The 14,513-nt window shown below is 45.3% G+C and overlaps 1 protein-coding gene across 1 annotated transcript in view; it reads left to right on the top strand.

The window, feature by feature from the left end:
* The window catches only part of LOC119227384 (neuronal PAS domain-containing protein 3), a 142,746-nt gene that overhangs the window by 43,967 nt on the left and 84,266 nt on the right, over positions 1 to 14,513 (top strand). The window contains 1 exon segment of the mRNA XM_037486128.2: positions 4,401 to 4,499. Within this exon segment, the coding sequence (XP_037342025.2) occupies positions 4,401 to 4,499 (99 nt within the window).

The following is a 14,513-nucleotide window of genomic DNA, read 5'->3' as shown; positions in this document are numbered from 1 at the left end:
CTGTGTGTGCGTGTGCGTGTGTGTGTCTGTGTGTGTGTCTGTGTGCGCACGTCACCCTTCGTCGACCTGAAACAAGGAATAGTGGATGGAAATAGAGAGAAAGGTGAGAAGTTTGTGATTTACGGAAGTGGCCTCTTTTAGAGAATAAAAAAGCGCCTCCATGTGTTTGGACCTCGTCTTCATGCTCCACGTCCGTCCGTCTGCAGGACTCCAGGCCTTCCTTTTCTGCATCATCGTCACCGTCATCATCGCGCCCGCCGTTGGCGTGGAAACAAGAAAGAGAGACGCGAAAGCTTCGCCCTTCATCACACTTAGCGCCGCGACCGCTCCTCTAATGGAGCTTCATCCGTTTTAAAATGACAGAATCCATTACGGCCGCACGCGGCGAGAGCGGGATTCATTCTGGTTATTTGGCGATAACGTGTGCGGCGGACTAAACGCAGTCACGTTTTCATTTGTTTTCTATTCCTCGGGCCGATGATTAACTCGGGAAGAGGCGCCGTGGGTCGGAGGTCCGAGAGAAAACACACGGAAATATCTTTTAGAATGTAACGCTTTGTCCAAGAAAAGCACAGCTGGTCGCAAATTTGAGTTGTCATGGCAACAGTCTGTCGTAGTCTACGACCATAGTGGGACGACACTTCAAACTCACGTCCATCTAGTTTACCTGTTTGAACAACACCTGTTGGGTTGGTGGTTTCAGGTCAGTCCCCATGAAGATGGTTAAACAACACCTGTTGGGTTGGTGGTTTCAGGTCGGTCCCCATGAAGATGGTTAAACAACACCTGTTGGGTTGGTGGGTTCAGGTTGGTCCCCATGAAGATGGTTAAACAACACCTGTTGGGTTGGTGGGTTCAGGTTGGTCCCCATGAAGATGGTTAAATAACACCTGTTGGGTTGGTGGGTTCAGGTTGGTCCCCATGAAGATGGTTAAATAACACCTGTTGGGTTGGTGGGATCAGGTTGGTCCCCATGAAGATGGTTAAATAACACCTGTTGGGTTGGTGGGTTCAGGTTGGTCCCCATGAAGATGGTTAAATAACACCTGTTGGGTTGGTGGGTTCAGGTTGGTCCCCATGAAGATGGTTAAATAACACCTGTTGGGTTGGTGGGTTCAGGTCGGTCCCCATGAAGATGGTTAAACAACACCTGTTGGGTTGGTGGGTTCAGGTTGGTCCCCATGAAGATGGTTAAATAACACCTGTTGGGTTGGTGGGTTCAGGTCGGTCCCCATGAAGATGGTTAAATAATACCTGAGTGTGGGAGTAAACTCTCCTCCAGCTTTACTGCGGCGCTGGAGCAAGACCGACCGACTAAACCTGGACCGCAACATCCCGGGCAGCCGGGGACAAAGTGTCCATGTGTGTGTGTGTGTGTGAGCACAGGGGTGTACTACCTGTGTGTACACAGATGTGTGTGTGTGTGTATTACACAGGGTCGGATTTGACTCTGACCCTGGAAGTGTTGAACATTCTCATAACAAACAGAAGGGCTACAGCCAGCAAACATGGGAACAGAGTGTGTGTGTGTACAGGTGTGTATCTGTGTGTCTCTGTGTGTGTGTGTGTGTGTGTGTGTGTAGCATCTGCGCTTCTTGCTAAACTGACACATTTTCAATCACATGGTTTATTCCCGGGAAATTGTTGAAAACGAAAGAAAAGGGCAGATTTCTGCGGCTCTTTGAGCTCCAACAGGACAAGCCAGGATTAGTTTTTTTCACTCTGTGTGTGTGTGTGTGTGTCTGTGTGTGTGTATTCTAAGACAATGCCCTGGTAGCCAATTTGTAATATATAGTCAGCCTTGAAAAATGGCCCAGATCTCCCCTTCGCCGTCTGCAATTTAGCTCTGCCGGCGCCCGGCAACACGTACCGCCTCCACCGCGCCATTTGGCCCTGATGGAGTGTGTGTGTGTCCGTGTGTGTGTCCGTGTGTGTGTTTGTTTACTTGCTTATGTTCATCTCGGTGTGCATTTACCCATGAGTCCGTCTTTTTGTGAGTGTGTGTGTGTCTTGTTTATACTCAGGTTATTGAATTTCTGCTTGTGCGCCAGAGTGTTTGTGTGTGTGATTGTGTAGTCATTGGTGTGTGCCCACAGTTGTGTTTGTGTGCAGTTTCTTTCGCTGTGTGTTTGATGCAATGCAGTTACTTGACCACTTTCCAAAATGACACCTGAAGGCATCAATCAGGAACTAATGGACAGATTGATGAAAGAGAAAGGAGAGAAGGGAGGGATGAGGAAGAGTGGAGGGAGGAAACGAGAGAAGGATGTGAGGATGTAGGAAGGGGGAACAAGGGGGGAGGGGGCAAGGAAGAAAATCGAGGAAGTGCTTTGTAAAAAAATAAAAAAGGAGGGATGGAGGTAAAGAGGAAAGATGGAGGGAGGAGAGAGGAGTCAAGGACATGGAGGGAAAAGGAAAGATGGAGTAGGATAATGAAAGAGAAGGAGACAAGGAAGGGTGATTTAAGGATGTGACACAGAGAGCGAGAAGGATGGAAAGAAACATGAAAGAAAGGAAGGAAGCAAGAAAAGGAGGGAATGTGTCCTTCAAGGAAACATAATCATTTAACCTCATCGATCACAAAGCTTTGATCTCCATGACAACACAAACCACTCAGAGATGTTGTTGGACACCACAATCACAGCATCCCCCCCCCCCCCCCCCCCCCACCCCAAAGAACAGGATCTGGACCTTCAGACGTCCCTGACGTCACGGCCCTAATCTGTCCTACGGGCAGGACTCTAATGGCCCCCCCTGAGCCCCGAGCCTTGGTGTGTAATCAGTAAAGTACGGAGACGCACCCCCCCCCCCCTCCCCCACCCCGGCCCCCCACCCCCCGGAGAACAAGCTCGCTGTCGTCGCTTTTATAGTTGTTCTATATTTTTGTTCTGTTATGTTCCCCCAGTCATGCATCACAAGATCAAATCTAAAAGCAATACAATCTCTCCCCCCCCCCCCCCCCTCCCCCTCCCCCCCCTCCCCTCCCCCTCTGCCCCCGCCTCCCTCCCTCCGCTCTCCAGTCGCAGGGTTTAGAGCCGGAGTAAGTCATGCCGTCGGTGCCCCCCTCCCCCTGCCGACAGGAGCGATACCCATCGGCCACGTGCACGCTTTTATGGAGCGCCGTGCACTAATGTTCCCCTGCGAGGCAGCGCCCCCCCCCTCCCCTCTACTTTTTTAAGCGCTGTGTGTTGGAGGACATCTGGACACGTGATACCTCAGAAAACTACAAAGAACACACCATCATCCAGGAAACATCTCATGTGTTTAAATAACTGTCGCTGACTCTATTGTGACACCAGTTTAAAGATATTAAGCTTTTGTCTTTTATATTCGGTCTCAGTAAACATCAGTTGTACTCTGGTGACATAGTACTCTGGGAACGTAGTACTCTGGGGACGTAGTACTCTGTGTTTGGATTATATCATCTTTTATTTGTGTCTTGACCAGCAGGGGGCGACTCCTCTGCTCCCATAGAGGTCTATGAGGAAATGACTCTACTTCTGTGTAGTGACCAGCAGGGGGCGACTCCTCTGCTCCCATAGACGTCTATGAGGAAATGACTCTACTTCTGTGTAGTGACCAGCAGGGGGCGACTCCTCTGCTCCCATAGACGTCTATGAGGAAATGACTCTACTTCTGTGTAGTGACCAGCAGGGGGCGACTCCTCTGCTCCCATAGACGTCTATGAGGAAATGACTCTACTTCTGTGTAGTGACCAGCAGGGGGCGACTCCTCTGCTCCCATAGACGTCTATGAGGAAATGACTCTACTTCTGTGTAGTGACCAGCAGGGGGCGACTCCTCTGCTCCCATAGACGTCTATGATGAAATGACTCTACTTCTGTGTAGTGACCAGCAGGGGGCGACTCCTCTGCTCCCATAGACGTCTATGAGGAAATTACTCTACTTCTGTGTAGTGACCAGCAGGGGGCGACTCCTCTGCTCCCATAGACGTCTATGAGGAAATGACTCTACTTCTGTGTAGTGACCAGCAGGGGGCGACTCCTCTGCTCCCATAGACGTCTATGAGGAAATGACTCTACTTCTGTGTGGTGACCAGCAGGGGGCGACTCCTCTGCTCCCATAGACGTCTATGAGGAAATGACTCTACTTCTCTCTTGATTTATTCCCTCAGTAAACATTGTAAACAAGGTGTTTATGGTCTCAGTCTCTAGTTTCAAGTCTTCTTGGTCACTTCCTGTTTTCGCCCTTTTTGTGAGATGTCAGAAGCTCATGAGAAGAATGTTTTTTCGTTTGATTTCCCACTGAGTTAAAGCCCAACTGCTCCACGTGTAAGCTGCATCTCATGTGACATGCTGTGCATAACTCCTTGATGTCTCTCCTTCTTCTCCTCGAGATGTTCCCCCTAAAGAACCTCTCCACGTTTTCTGTGCTCCACAGTGACCCCTACTGGGAGCGGCCGGCCAATGCAGGCAGCTGCTCCGCCGCGCGGCCCAAGACCCTCCACCTGGCCGGCCAGCAGCACACCTCGTCGCCATGGTAACGTTTGTGTGCGCTCCCGCAGCAGCACTACAAGTACTAACAGGGCTAGAAGTACTAGTAGTAGTAGCAGGAGTAGAGGTACTAGCAGTGGTACATGTAGTAGAAGCATTAGTAGTAGGAAAAGTACTAGAAGTACTAGCAGTAGCGGTGACAAGTACAGTAGTACATCAAATACATACTTCACTGAATAGCAAGTAGAGTGAATGTACTATTACATGAGTAGTTTGTACTGCTCTTTTATATCATGGATATATCATCCTCGATATTAGTATTGTACTGTACTGCAACCCAGAAGTAGATATTGTACTTTTTACTCTAGTTATGAGTACTTAAACATTTGAATGTGTGTCTGCTCTTTGTGTGTGTTTACAGTACTGTGTGTGTTTGTGTGTGTGTCGTGGCCTCCTCTGAGGTCTTTGTCATAGATCACAGGGAAGGAGGGATTTGACACCAGGAAGTGATGCATTGTGGGTGATGTTGTGGAGCGTGTGTGTGTGTGCTGGATTACAGTAGTGGAGAATAAAGGGGGGATTTGTGTCAGAGTCGTGAGGAGAACTGAAAGGAGGCAGCAGTTAAAGCTCATTATAGGACGAGCTTAACAGCCTGTACACACACACACACACACACACACACTTACACACACACACACACACACACACACACTGAAAGGCCTTCACACAAATCCCGGCCACTTGTGAACGCTTTGTGAAACATTTAGAAAAGAGAAATCAGACATTTAAACATTATTCTAATAACTCATTCTCACTTTAACTCTCGAACCCCATCATCTGTCACGTGACCAGTCACGTGATCGATCAACTCGCGTCCTGTCTTTAGACATGAAGACATCTGAGCGTCTGTCGCTGGGTTTTCTTCCTCCTCTTCTTCCTCCTCTTCTTCTTCCTCTTTACGTTACAATAAATTAAATACAATTATTGTCACATTCACTTTTCCCTGTTTTTCACACCCTTACGTCTCTCCTCTTCCCTCCTCTTCTCTTCTTATGTCTCCTTTCCTACTTTTTTTTCCTCTCTATTTCATCACACGCTTCCTTTCCTCCATCTTGCTTCCTCCTCTCTTCCTCCTCCTCTTCCTCCCTCTCCTTGGTTTCATGGTTCTGATGTGTGTGTCTTTGTTCCACTTCCTCTCTTTGATCTCCTTCTTTCTGACCTTGACTTTCTTACTTTCCACCAACAAACAACCCGATATCAATTCTGCTCGTCTTCATCGGAGCGAATTCAATAATTTAACCTTTTATTATTTCATTATTTGATATCTTTTATTTCTCGTCTTTGTCTGGCAGGAGACATGTTAATAATGGATTGCATGGGCTCTGAGGTGTGAGAGTGTGTGAGAGTGTGTGTGAGTGTGTGTGTGTGTGTGTGTGTGTGTGTGTGTGTGTGTGTGTGTGTGTGTAGAGGCCTTTTGATGTCCTCACGTGGTCTTTGGAGTCACAAGCATTGATCTCTGATTGTCTCTGAAATCAACAGTCAGAATCCAATCAGTGAAAAGATCACCTGAGGAGCTTGTTTAGAAACAAACAGGAAACAGGAGCAGCGACTTCCTGCTGCCGTTATTGGTTGTTTACCCAGAATCCTCCAGGGCAGCATGAAACATTTGGTTGCTATTTGTATCATTTTAATTTACAAATTGTTAAAGCGTTTTATGTTCACAAAGTGTGTGTGTGTGTGTGTTCTTCACAGTAAAAGCATCAGTAGAACATGAACAGTTGAAGCCAGAAGTTTACATGCACTGTGCAAAAAGACAAAAGACACCTTTTTCTTCTCACTGTCTGAAGTCAAATCTACGGTGGCCGAGAAGGTTCAGACAAATACAAAAGCAACAACACAACCGCAAACGCCACAACGCAACACGAACGCCGCAACGCAACGCGAAAGCGAAAACGGAAGTAGCTGCCCACGGGAGCGAGCGTATTTTGGAGGAACGGAGCTGGAGGATGGCAGATCGTTTAAGAAGTAAGTGAAACATGATTCCTTACTTTAACTGTAGCCGCAAGGAATCATGTTTCACTTACTTCTTAAACGATCTGGCATCCTCCAGCTCCGGTGTTACGTGCCGACTGGGTTTTTGAACCTACTGGTTTGGCTACGCGTGCGTGTTTGTTTTGCCCCGACAGCGGCAGATGTTGTCTGCCTCGGTCACCTGATCCGTCACACAGTCGCAAACATATTTCTGAAAATGTTCAAAATGTATCCCATATCCAATGCAGCGGTTATGATTGTATAAGTGAGCACTACATCACTGCTACGTATAAAGAAATAAATAAAAGAACATACGTTTATTAAAAGATCGCCACAACCTGGATTCGAACTCGCAGTCGAGCAAAATAGCAAAACTTTATAAGACGGCTGCGCTACGCCGTCGGCCAACCGAGCTGTCAAATGCCGCTACTGATTTCACTACTTATCATGAAATTGCAAATCGTCAGTGGCAAGAACATCTTTTGGTTCAGGGTGAGCCAAGACAACTGGTTTTTGGTGGCGTAGCGTGAAATACATAGTTCTGTCAGGTTTTCTAGCACATTGCCCAAGTAGGATTACTCTCTTAATAACATCTAAACGCGTAGCCAAACCAGTAGGTTCAAAAACCAGTAGGCACGTAACAACGGAGCTGGAGGATGCCAGATTGTTTAAGAAGTAAGTGAAACATGATTCCTTGCGGCTACAGTTAAAGTAAGGAATCATGTTTCACTTACTTCTTAAACGATCTGCCATCCTCCAGCTCCGTTCCTCCAAAATACGCTCGCTCCCGTGGGCGTTCCTCCAAAATACGCTCGCTCCCGTGGGCAGCTACTTCCGTTTTCGCTTTCGCGTTGCGTTGCGGCGTTCGTGTTGCGTTGTGGCATTTGCGGTTGTGATGTGGCTTTTGTATTTTCGTGTTGCGGCGTTCGTGTTGTGTTGTGGCATTTGCAGTTGTGATGTGCCTTTTGTATTTTGTGTTGTGGCGTTCGTGTTGCGTTGTGGCATTTGCGGTTGTGTTGTTGCTTTTGTATTTGTCTGAACCTTCTCGGCCACCGTACAAATCAGACTAAACCTCTAATGTTTCAGGTCCGTTAGGATTACTGAGTGAAAATGATCTAACTTTTGCTGAATGTCAGAGAGGGAATATTTTAGAGAATCTTTCATTACTTTCTTCAAGGTCAAAAGTTTCCTTGGTATTTAGTAGCATTGCCTTTGAACTGCATTCCTTGAAACCTTTTGGGGTTCCTTCCTGAGCTCTGACCCATTCCAGCAGACTAGAAGAATGAGCTACGTTTGTTGTTTACAGTCAAAATACACACACACACACACACGCACACACACACACGCACACACACACATACACACACACACACACACACACGCACACACACCCCTCCATCTCACTGATCCAAGGTGATAGACAGGCCAGATGTTTGAGTGTTTGTCTTTTCTTGCACCTGCATATATTTGTGTGTGTGTGTACATGTGTGTGTGTGTGTGTGTGTGTCTGTACATGTGTCTGTGTACATGTGTGTGTGTGTGTCTGTACTTGTGTGTGTGTGTCTGTACATGTGTGTGTGTGTGACAGCCAGTCACCTTGCAGGTCTGCAGCTCACAGCTTAATGAATAAACATGATGTTCCTGTCTACATCGCCTCCACGGCACTCAGTGTGTCCTTTCTACTTTATTGTGTTCTATTCTAACATATTCTATTGTGTTCTACTACTCTCTGTTCTATTCTGATATGTTCTACTCCTCTCTGTTCTATTCTCATGTTCTACTCCTCTCTGTTCTATTCTCTCATGTTCTACTTCTCTGTGTTCTATTCTCTCATGTTCTACTCCTCCGTGTTCTATTCTCTCATGTTCTACTTCTCTGTGTTCTATTCTCTCATGTTCTACTCCTCCGTGTTCTATTCTCTCATGTTCTACTTCTCTGTGTTCTATTCTCATGTTCTACTCCTCTCTGTTCTATTCTCATGTTCTACTCCTCTCTGTTCTATTCTCATGTTCTACTCCTCTCTGTTCTATTCTCATGTTCTACTCCTCTCTGTTCTATTATCATGTTCTACTCCTCTCTTTTCTATTATCATGTTCTACTCCTCTCTGTTCTATTCTCTCATGTTCTACTCCTCTATTTTCTATTCTCATGTTCTACTCCTCTCTGTTCTATTCTCATGTTCTACTCCTCCGTGTTCTATTCTCTCATGTTCTACTTCTCTGTGTTCTATTCTCATGTTCTACTCCTCTCTGTTCTATTCTCATGTTCTACTCCTCTCTGTTCTATTCTCATGTTCTACTCCTCTCTGTTCTATTCTCATGTTCTACTCCTCTCTTTTCTATTCTCATGTTCTACTCCTCTCTGTTCTATTCTCATGTTCTACTCCTCTCTGTTCTATTCTCTCATGTTCTACTCCTCTCTGTTCTATTCTCTCATGTTCTACTCCTCTATTTTCTATTCTCATGTTTTACTCCTCTCTGTTCTATTCTCTCATGTTCTACTTCTCTCTGTTCTATTCTCTCATGTTCTACTCCTCTATTTTCTATTCTCATGTTCTACTTCTCTCTGTTCTATTCTCTCATGTTCTACTCCTCTATTTTCTATTCTCATGTTTTACTCCTCTCTGTTCTATTCTCTCATGTTCTACTTCTCTCTGTTCTATTCTCTCATGTTCTACTCCTCTATTTTCTATTCTCATGTTCTACTTCTCTCTGTTCTATTCTCTCATGTTCTACTCCTCTATTTTCTATTCTCATGTTCTACTCCTCTCTTTTCTATTCTCATGTTCTACTCCTCTCTGTTCTATTCTCATGTTCTACTCCTCTCTTTTCTATTCTCATGTTCTACTCCTCTCTGTTCTATTCTCATGTTCTACTCCTCTCTGTTCTATTATCATGTTCTACTCCTCTCTGTTCTATTCTCATGTTCTATTCCTCTTTGTTCTATTCTCATGTTCTACTCCTCTCTGTTCTATTCTCTCATGTTCTACTTCTCTCTGTTCTATTCTCATGTTCTACTCCTCTCTGTTCTATTCTCATGTTCTACTCCTCTCTGTTCTATTCTCTCATGTTCTACTCCTCTCTGTTCTATTCTCATGTTCTACTCCTCTCTGTTCTATTCTCTCATGTTCTACTCCTCTCTATTATATTGAAGAGAGAGGTTTCTCGATCCCGATGTCTCGGGCGGCGACCAATCAGCTGTCAGAGCCTTTGAAGTGGTGGTTAGCTCCAATTAGCCACGCGCCGCTTCATTTTTTATTGTTTTTGGTCTCAACTGAAGGTTTTCAAATATTTCTATTTTTTAAACATCAGCCTTAAGAAGACGTTTTAGTTTAGTTGATGTCAAAGTCTAATTATCACATGGAACCAATAGTAAGTCAAAGGAGTCAATAACAAGCATGTTTGTAAATGTTGTTAGGTTCATTTTTCTGGTTGATCGCTGTTATTTACATTTTTACACTGAATTTTCCCCACTTTTACCAATTTCTTTTTGTAGTAAAAAACTTGTGAAAACAAAAAGACGATCTATGAATGCCGTCTTTTCACGATAGATCTCTGTCTGCACAGGAAGCGAAACGTTGATGATGTTTCTCACCTGTTCTTTATACTTTATTTCACAATTGCATGGATAATTTAAGGAATGGTTTCGTGGGGACTTCTTTGCACCTGCTGGAGGAGACGAGTCCATGTCCTCAAACTGTTGAGAGACTTTATTGTGGAGCTTCAGCATCGACAATCTTCTGTTGCATTGAACCTTTATTTTATTGCTCATTATTGTCATCTAAACAACCACCTAATCTAAATAGGTGACTAGACCAAAGCCATGTGTCTTCAATTCATCAGACAGGAAGTAAACAAAAACACAGACAGAGAGACAGAGACAGAGAGACAGAGAGACAGAGAGACAGAGAGACAGAGACAGAGAGACAGAGAGACAGAGAGACAGGCGACAGAGAGACAGAGAGACAGAGAGACAAAGAGACAGAGAGACAGACGACAGAGAGACAGAGAGACAGAGAGACAGAGAGACAGACGACAGAGAGACAGAGAGACAGAGAGACAGAGAGACAGAGAGACAGAGACAGGTTCCTGTCCCCCTTTCTTTCGTGCAGATTCCTGTGTGAAGGCTTGTTTCTTGATCATTCAGAGGACACGCCACATTTTAAAAATGCTCTCTCTCTGCACTTCCTTTACCTGTCCCCCCTCCCCGCCCCCCCCATCCCCACCTTCTGATTAAACCCCTCCTCCACGGGATCTCGGGCCTATTTCATCTCAGTCATGGTCTACTCGCTGCGTGGAAAGGGTTTAGAAGGCGATCCCTCGCTCAGATAGGGTGGACTGAGGGAGGGCTGAGGGAGGAGCAGGAGGAAGGACAGAGGAGGGGGGAGGAAGCCGAGCCAAGATAACGGTTAAATCGCTCCAGAGATGGTGTTAACGTCAGTAAATGAGATTTAAAGGGTCCTTCAGGAATTCATCACGCAGACTGTAGAGATCAGCAGAGGAACGCAACCAACAGGACCAGTAGTACCAGAAGTATTTATACCAGTAGTGTCAGGATTAATTGTACCACTAGTATCTAGTATTAGCATCATAAGTCGCATAAGTGTTTGCATCATAAATAGCATCAGTATTGGCATCATGAGTCGGATTAGTATTAGCGTTTTATGTAGTATTAGCATTAGAAGTAGCACCAGTATTAGACATCCAGTGAGCATTCTATTAGCACCGTACATGTATCCGGCTCCTCAAACCGTTTGTAGTACCTGCAGTAACTTAGTAGCGTGGGCTACTAGCATATAACAAGGTGAATTAGCATTAGTTGTGTTCCTGACTCTTTACACACTCCTCTCTAGACTCTTCTGATTAAATAAGTTTTACTGCCCAGTTAAAGCGGCTCTGTGGATTAAAATAAAAACAGCGCCAATTTACAGCGTGTTTTCTCCTCGTTGGTAATCTGCTAATTGGCTTCGTGTGTGAACTCTGATGGAGAATAAAACTTCATTTATTAGCGGCTGCTTTAGTGCTGTGTGAGTCAGTTGTTTTAATGGCTCGGTTGTTTCCATCGTGACTCAATCGCTTCTCAATCACTTTTATTTACAGCTAAACCTGTGAGGTGAAGAACTAAAAAAGAGATTATACTTGTGATCAAAAATCACTGGAATGACCCAATAAAACAATTAAACATTAGCTCCTATTTTATATCAAAGATAGAATTGTTTCCTTATAGCTTATCGCCCATCACTTTTATTGCATTTTAAACTCAGTATTTTTATTTCATGCAAGAATTCATGCAGGAAAATTTTTATATCCTCATGACAAAATAATACATAATAATACAAAAATAGACATGAAAAGATCATGTTGTGTTGACCTTAATTACAGTATGAAGACAAATAGACACTGCAGACTCTCTTTATCTGAGACACACAGAAACAGATCTAAATCCTTAATCATTACTGGACAAAAGACACTTCTCTCCCTCTGTCTCCCCCTCTATCTGTCTCTCTGCCCCCCCCCCCCCCCCCCACATTCCTGTGGCCTCATTGTTCTCTGGATGACAGGGAACTCCCTCTGGAGAGCTCAGATCACAGATGCTCTGCTGATGGGATGTCCAGCTAGTTAACACACACACACACACTCTCATTTCACCAATCACGAGTGGACACACACACTTTGACCATCACGTCTTCATTCAAGGACGAGTGTCTCACACACGCACAGACGCACACAGGGACACACGCAGGGACAGACAGGTCCATCTGGCCGGTGGAGGTGGTAATGTGTCTGCAGGTCAGGCAGGAGGCCAGCTGTGTTTGTTGGAAGCTTCAGTGAGTCCGCCGGGTCCTGCCATGATTAAGAACTCACCCCGTGTGTGTCTGTCTGTGTGTGTGTGTGCGTGTGTCTGTCTGTGTGTAGGAGAAAGAAGAGATAATTAAAATGCCATAAAGATTGTTGCTTCAGTCTAATCCAGACAAAGAAAACCAGGTGTCTGTTTAGAAGCTTTTTTCACCTTGAAGAGGTTTCCCTGAACTGGACTCAGTGGCTTTGTAAAAAGTTGTTTCCTGTGAAGAAGCGCTGCGTTCATGTAGTTAATGAAACATTTCAGTTCAATCTAGTCTAATCCAGTTTAGTTTAGTCCAGTCCAGTCTAATCCAGTTTAGTCTAGTCCATTTCCAGCAGCCTCCTCCAGGCTACACCCAAACCCTCCAGGCACTGGGAGCCTCCAACCCCACTTTAATCAGGGAGGTGTCTCTGCTTCCCCTCAGTTTGTTCAGTTACCAGAAGGCTTTGATCTACACACACACACACACACACACATACAGTATATAGTATATGTGTGTGTGTGTGTGTGTGTGTGCAGCCGGTGTTGTGAGGCCAAAGGTTTGTTGTTCTGACTCTGTTACCAAACTAATTACCTCTGTCGAGCTCAGAGGCCTGTGGTGAGGTTACACCACACAGTGTGCGTGTGTGTGTCTGTGTGTGCGTGTATGTTTGTGTGTGGTATTCTGCACACACAGAGACTCACACATCCCGTCGTCAGGTCCTGACTCCGTCTTGGCTTGTGGTGCTTCCATCTTGTTCTCTGAGCCACAGGTCTGCTCTGCAGTGTGCGTGTGTGTGTCTGTGTGTGTGTCTGAGTGTGTGTGTGTGTCTGTGTGTGTGTGTGTCTGTGTGTGTGCGTGTGCTCAACAACATTGTTCATATGGACCGTCTTGTTTTCCTGTAAACATATAAATGTTAAAAGAAAAGTGGATGTTACTTTGAGGAAAAGATTGATGTGTGTGCCTAGTTAGCCTAGCTTAGCATAAGGCCTGGAAGCGCAGGGGAACAGCTAGCATGAAACAGTGTAAACTTCACAAACACCCTGAGGATAAAGGGAGAGGAAATGACTGAGAGAAAGGGAAGTAGGAAGTGTGATCGACAACAGACGAAGAAAAGAGAGGAGGAAAGGTGAGGAGAAGAGAGACAAAGAGAGAGGAAAGAACGTAAGGAAGGAGGATTTAGGAAAGTAAGGGAGGTGGTAAGGTACTACATTTCTTAATAAATGCTGTGTAATAAAGAGGAGGCGGAGCTAACAAGTATAAAAAGCAAGAGAAGAAGAGGGAGGAAGGAGTAAGGACTGTGATGGACGTTATCAGGGGAGGAGGACAGAGATGTCTCGGTGTTTGAAGGTGACAAGAGACGAGGAACCCAAGGAAGCAAAGAGAGAGAGAGAGAGAGAGAGAGAGAGAGAGAGAGAGAGAGAGAGAGAGAGAGGCGGGATGATAGAGACGTGAAGTGGACCGGGCTCAAGCCATCTACAGTGAAACAGTGTGTGCATGTGTGTGTGTGTGTGTGTGCGTGTGTGTGTGTGTGTGTGTGTGCATGTGTGTGTGTGTGTGTGTTGTGTGTGTGTGTGTGTGTGTGCTGTGTGTGTGTGTGTGTGAGTGTGTGTGTGCTGTGTGTGTGTGTGTGTGTGTGTGTGTATCTGTGCATGTGTGTGTGTGTGTGTGTGTGTGTGTGTGTGTATCTGTGCATGTGTGTGTGTGTGTGAGCCCCCTGTGCCAACTCTTTAACGAGGGACTGCTGCTAATTTCAGAGCTAATACAGAAGCGTCTCACTCCACTGAACCCAGGAGGGAGGGATGAGGAGAGGAAGTGAGGACGTAGGAGGAGGGGGGGGGGCGAGTGAAGATGAATCAAAGATAATAAGAACATATACTAAGATGAGAGGAAGAGGAGTTAGGAAACAGGAGGGTTATAGGAGTCAAATAAAGGAAATGAAATGACCAAAGGGAGAAAAGTCAAGGAAGGGAGCAAAGATGGAGGAGAGGAGGAGAGGAAATAAGGAAGCGAAGAAGAGGAGATGAAGAGAAGGAAGGGAGGGGGAGGAAACTCTTCATCACTCTTTTACGAACAGAATCATATTTATTAAAGTGCCTCAGTAAGAAGCTTCGACTAATTTCTCAACAACATTAAACATCAAGATTCTTCTCTGAATTAGTTTCATATCGTGATGATAATTTTAATTCAAAATGACCATTCTTTAAT

The sequence above is a fragment of the Pungitius pungitius genome, chromosome 14 (genome assembly GCF_949316345.1).
Source record: "Pungitius pungitius chromosome 14, fPunPun2.1, whole genome shotgun sequence".
In the NCBI taxonomy this organism is placed as follows: Eukaryota; Metazoa; Chordata; class Actinopteri; order Perciformes; family Gasterosteidae; genus Pungitius; species Pungitius pungitius.
This window is presented reverse-complemented; position numbering and strand designations above follow the sequence as displayed.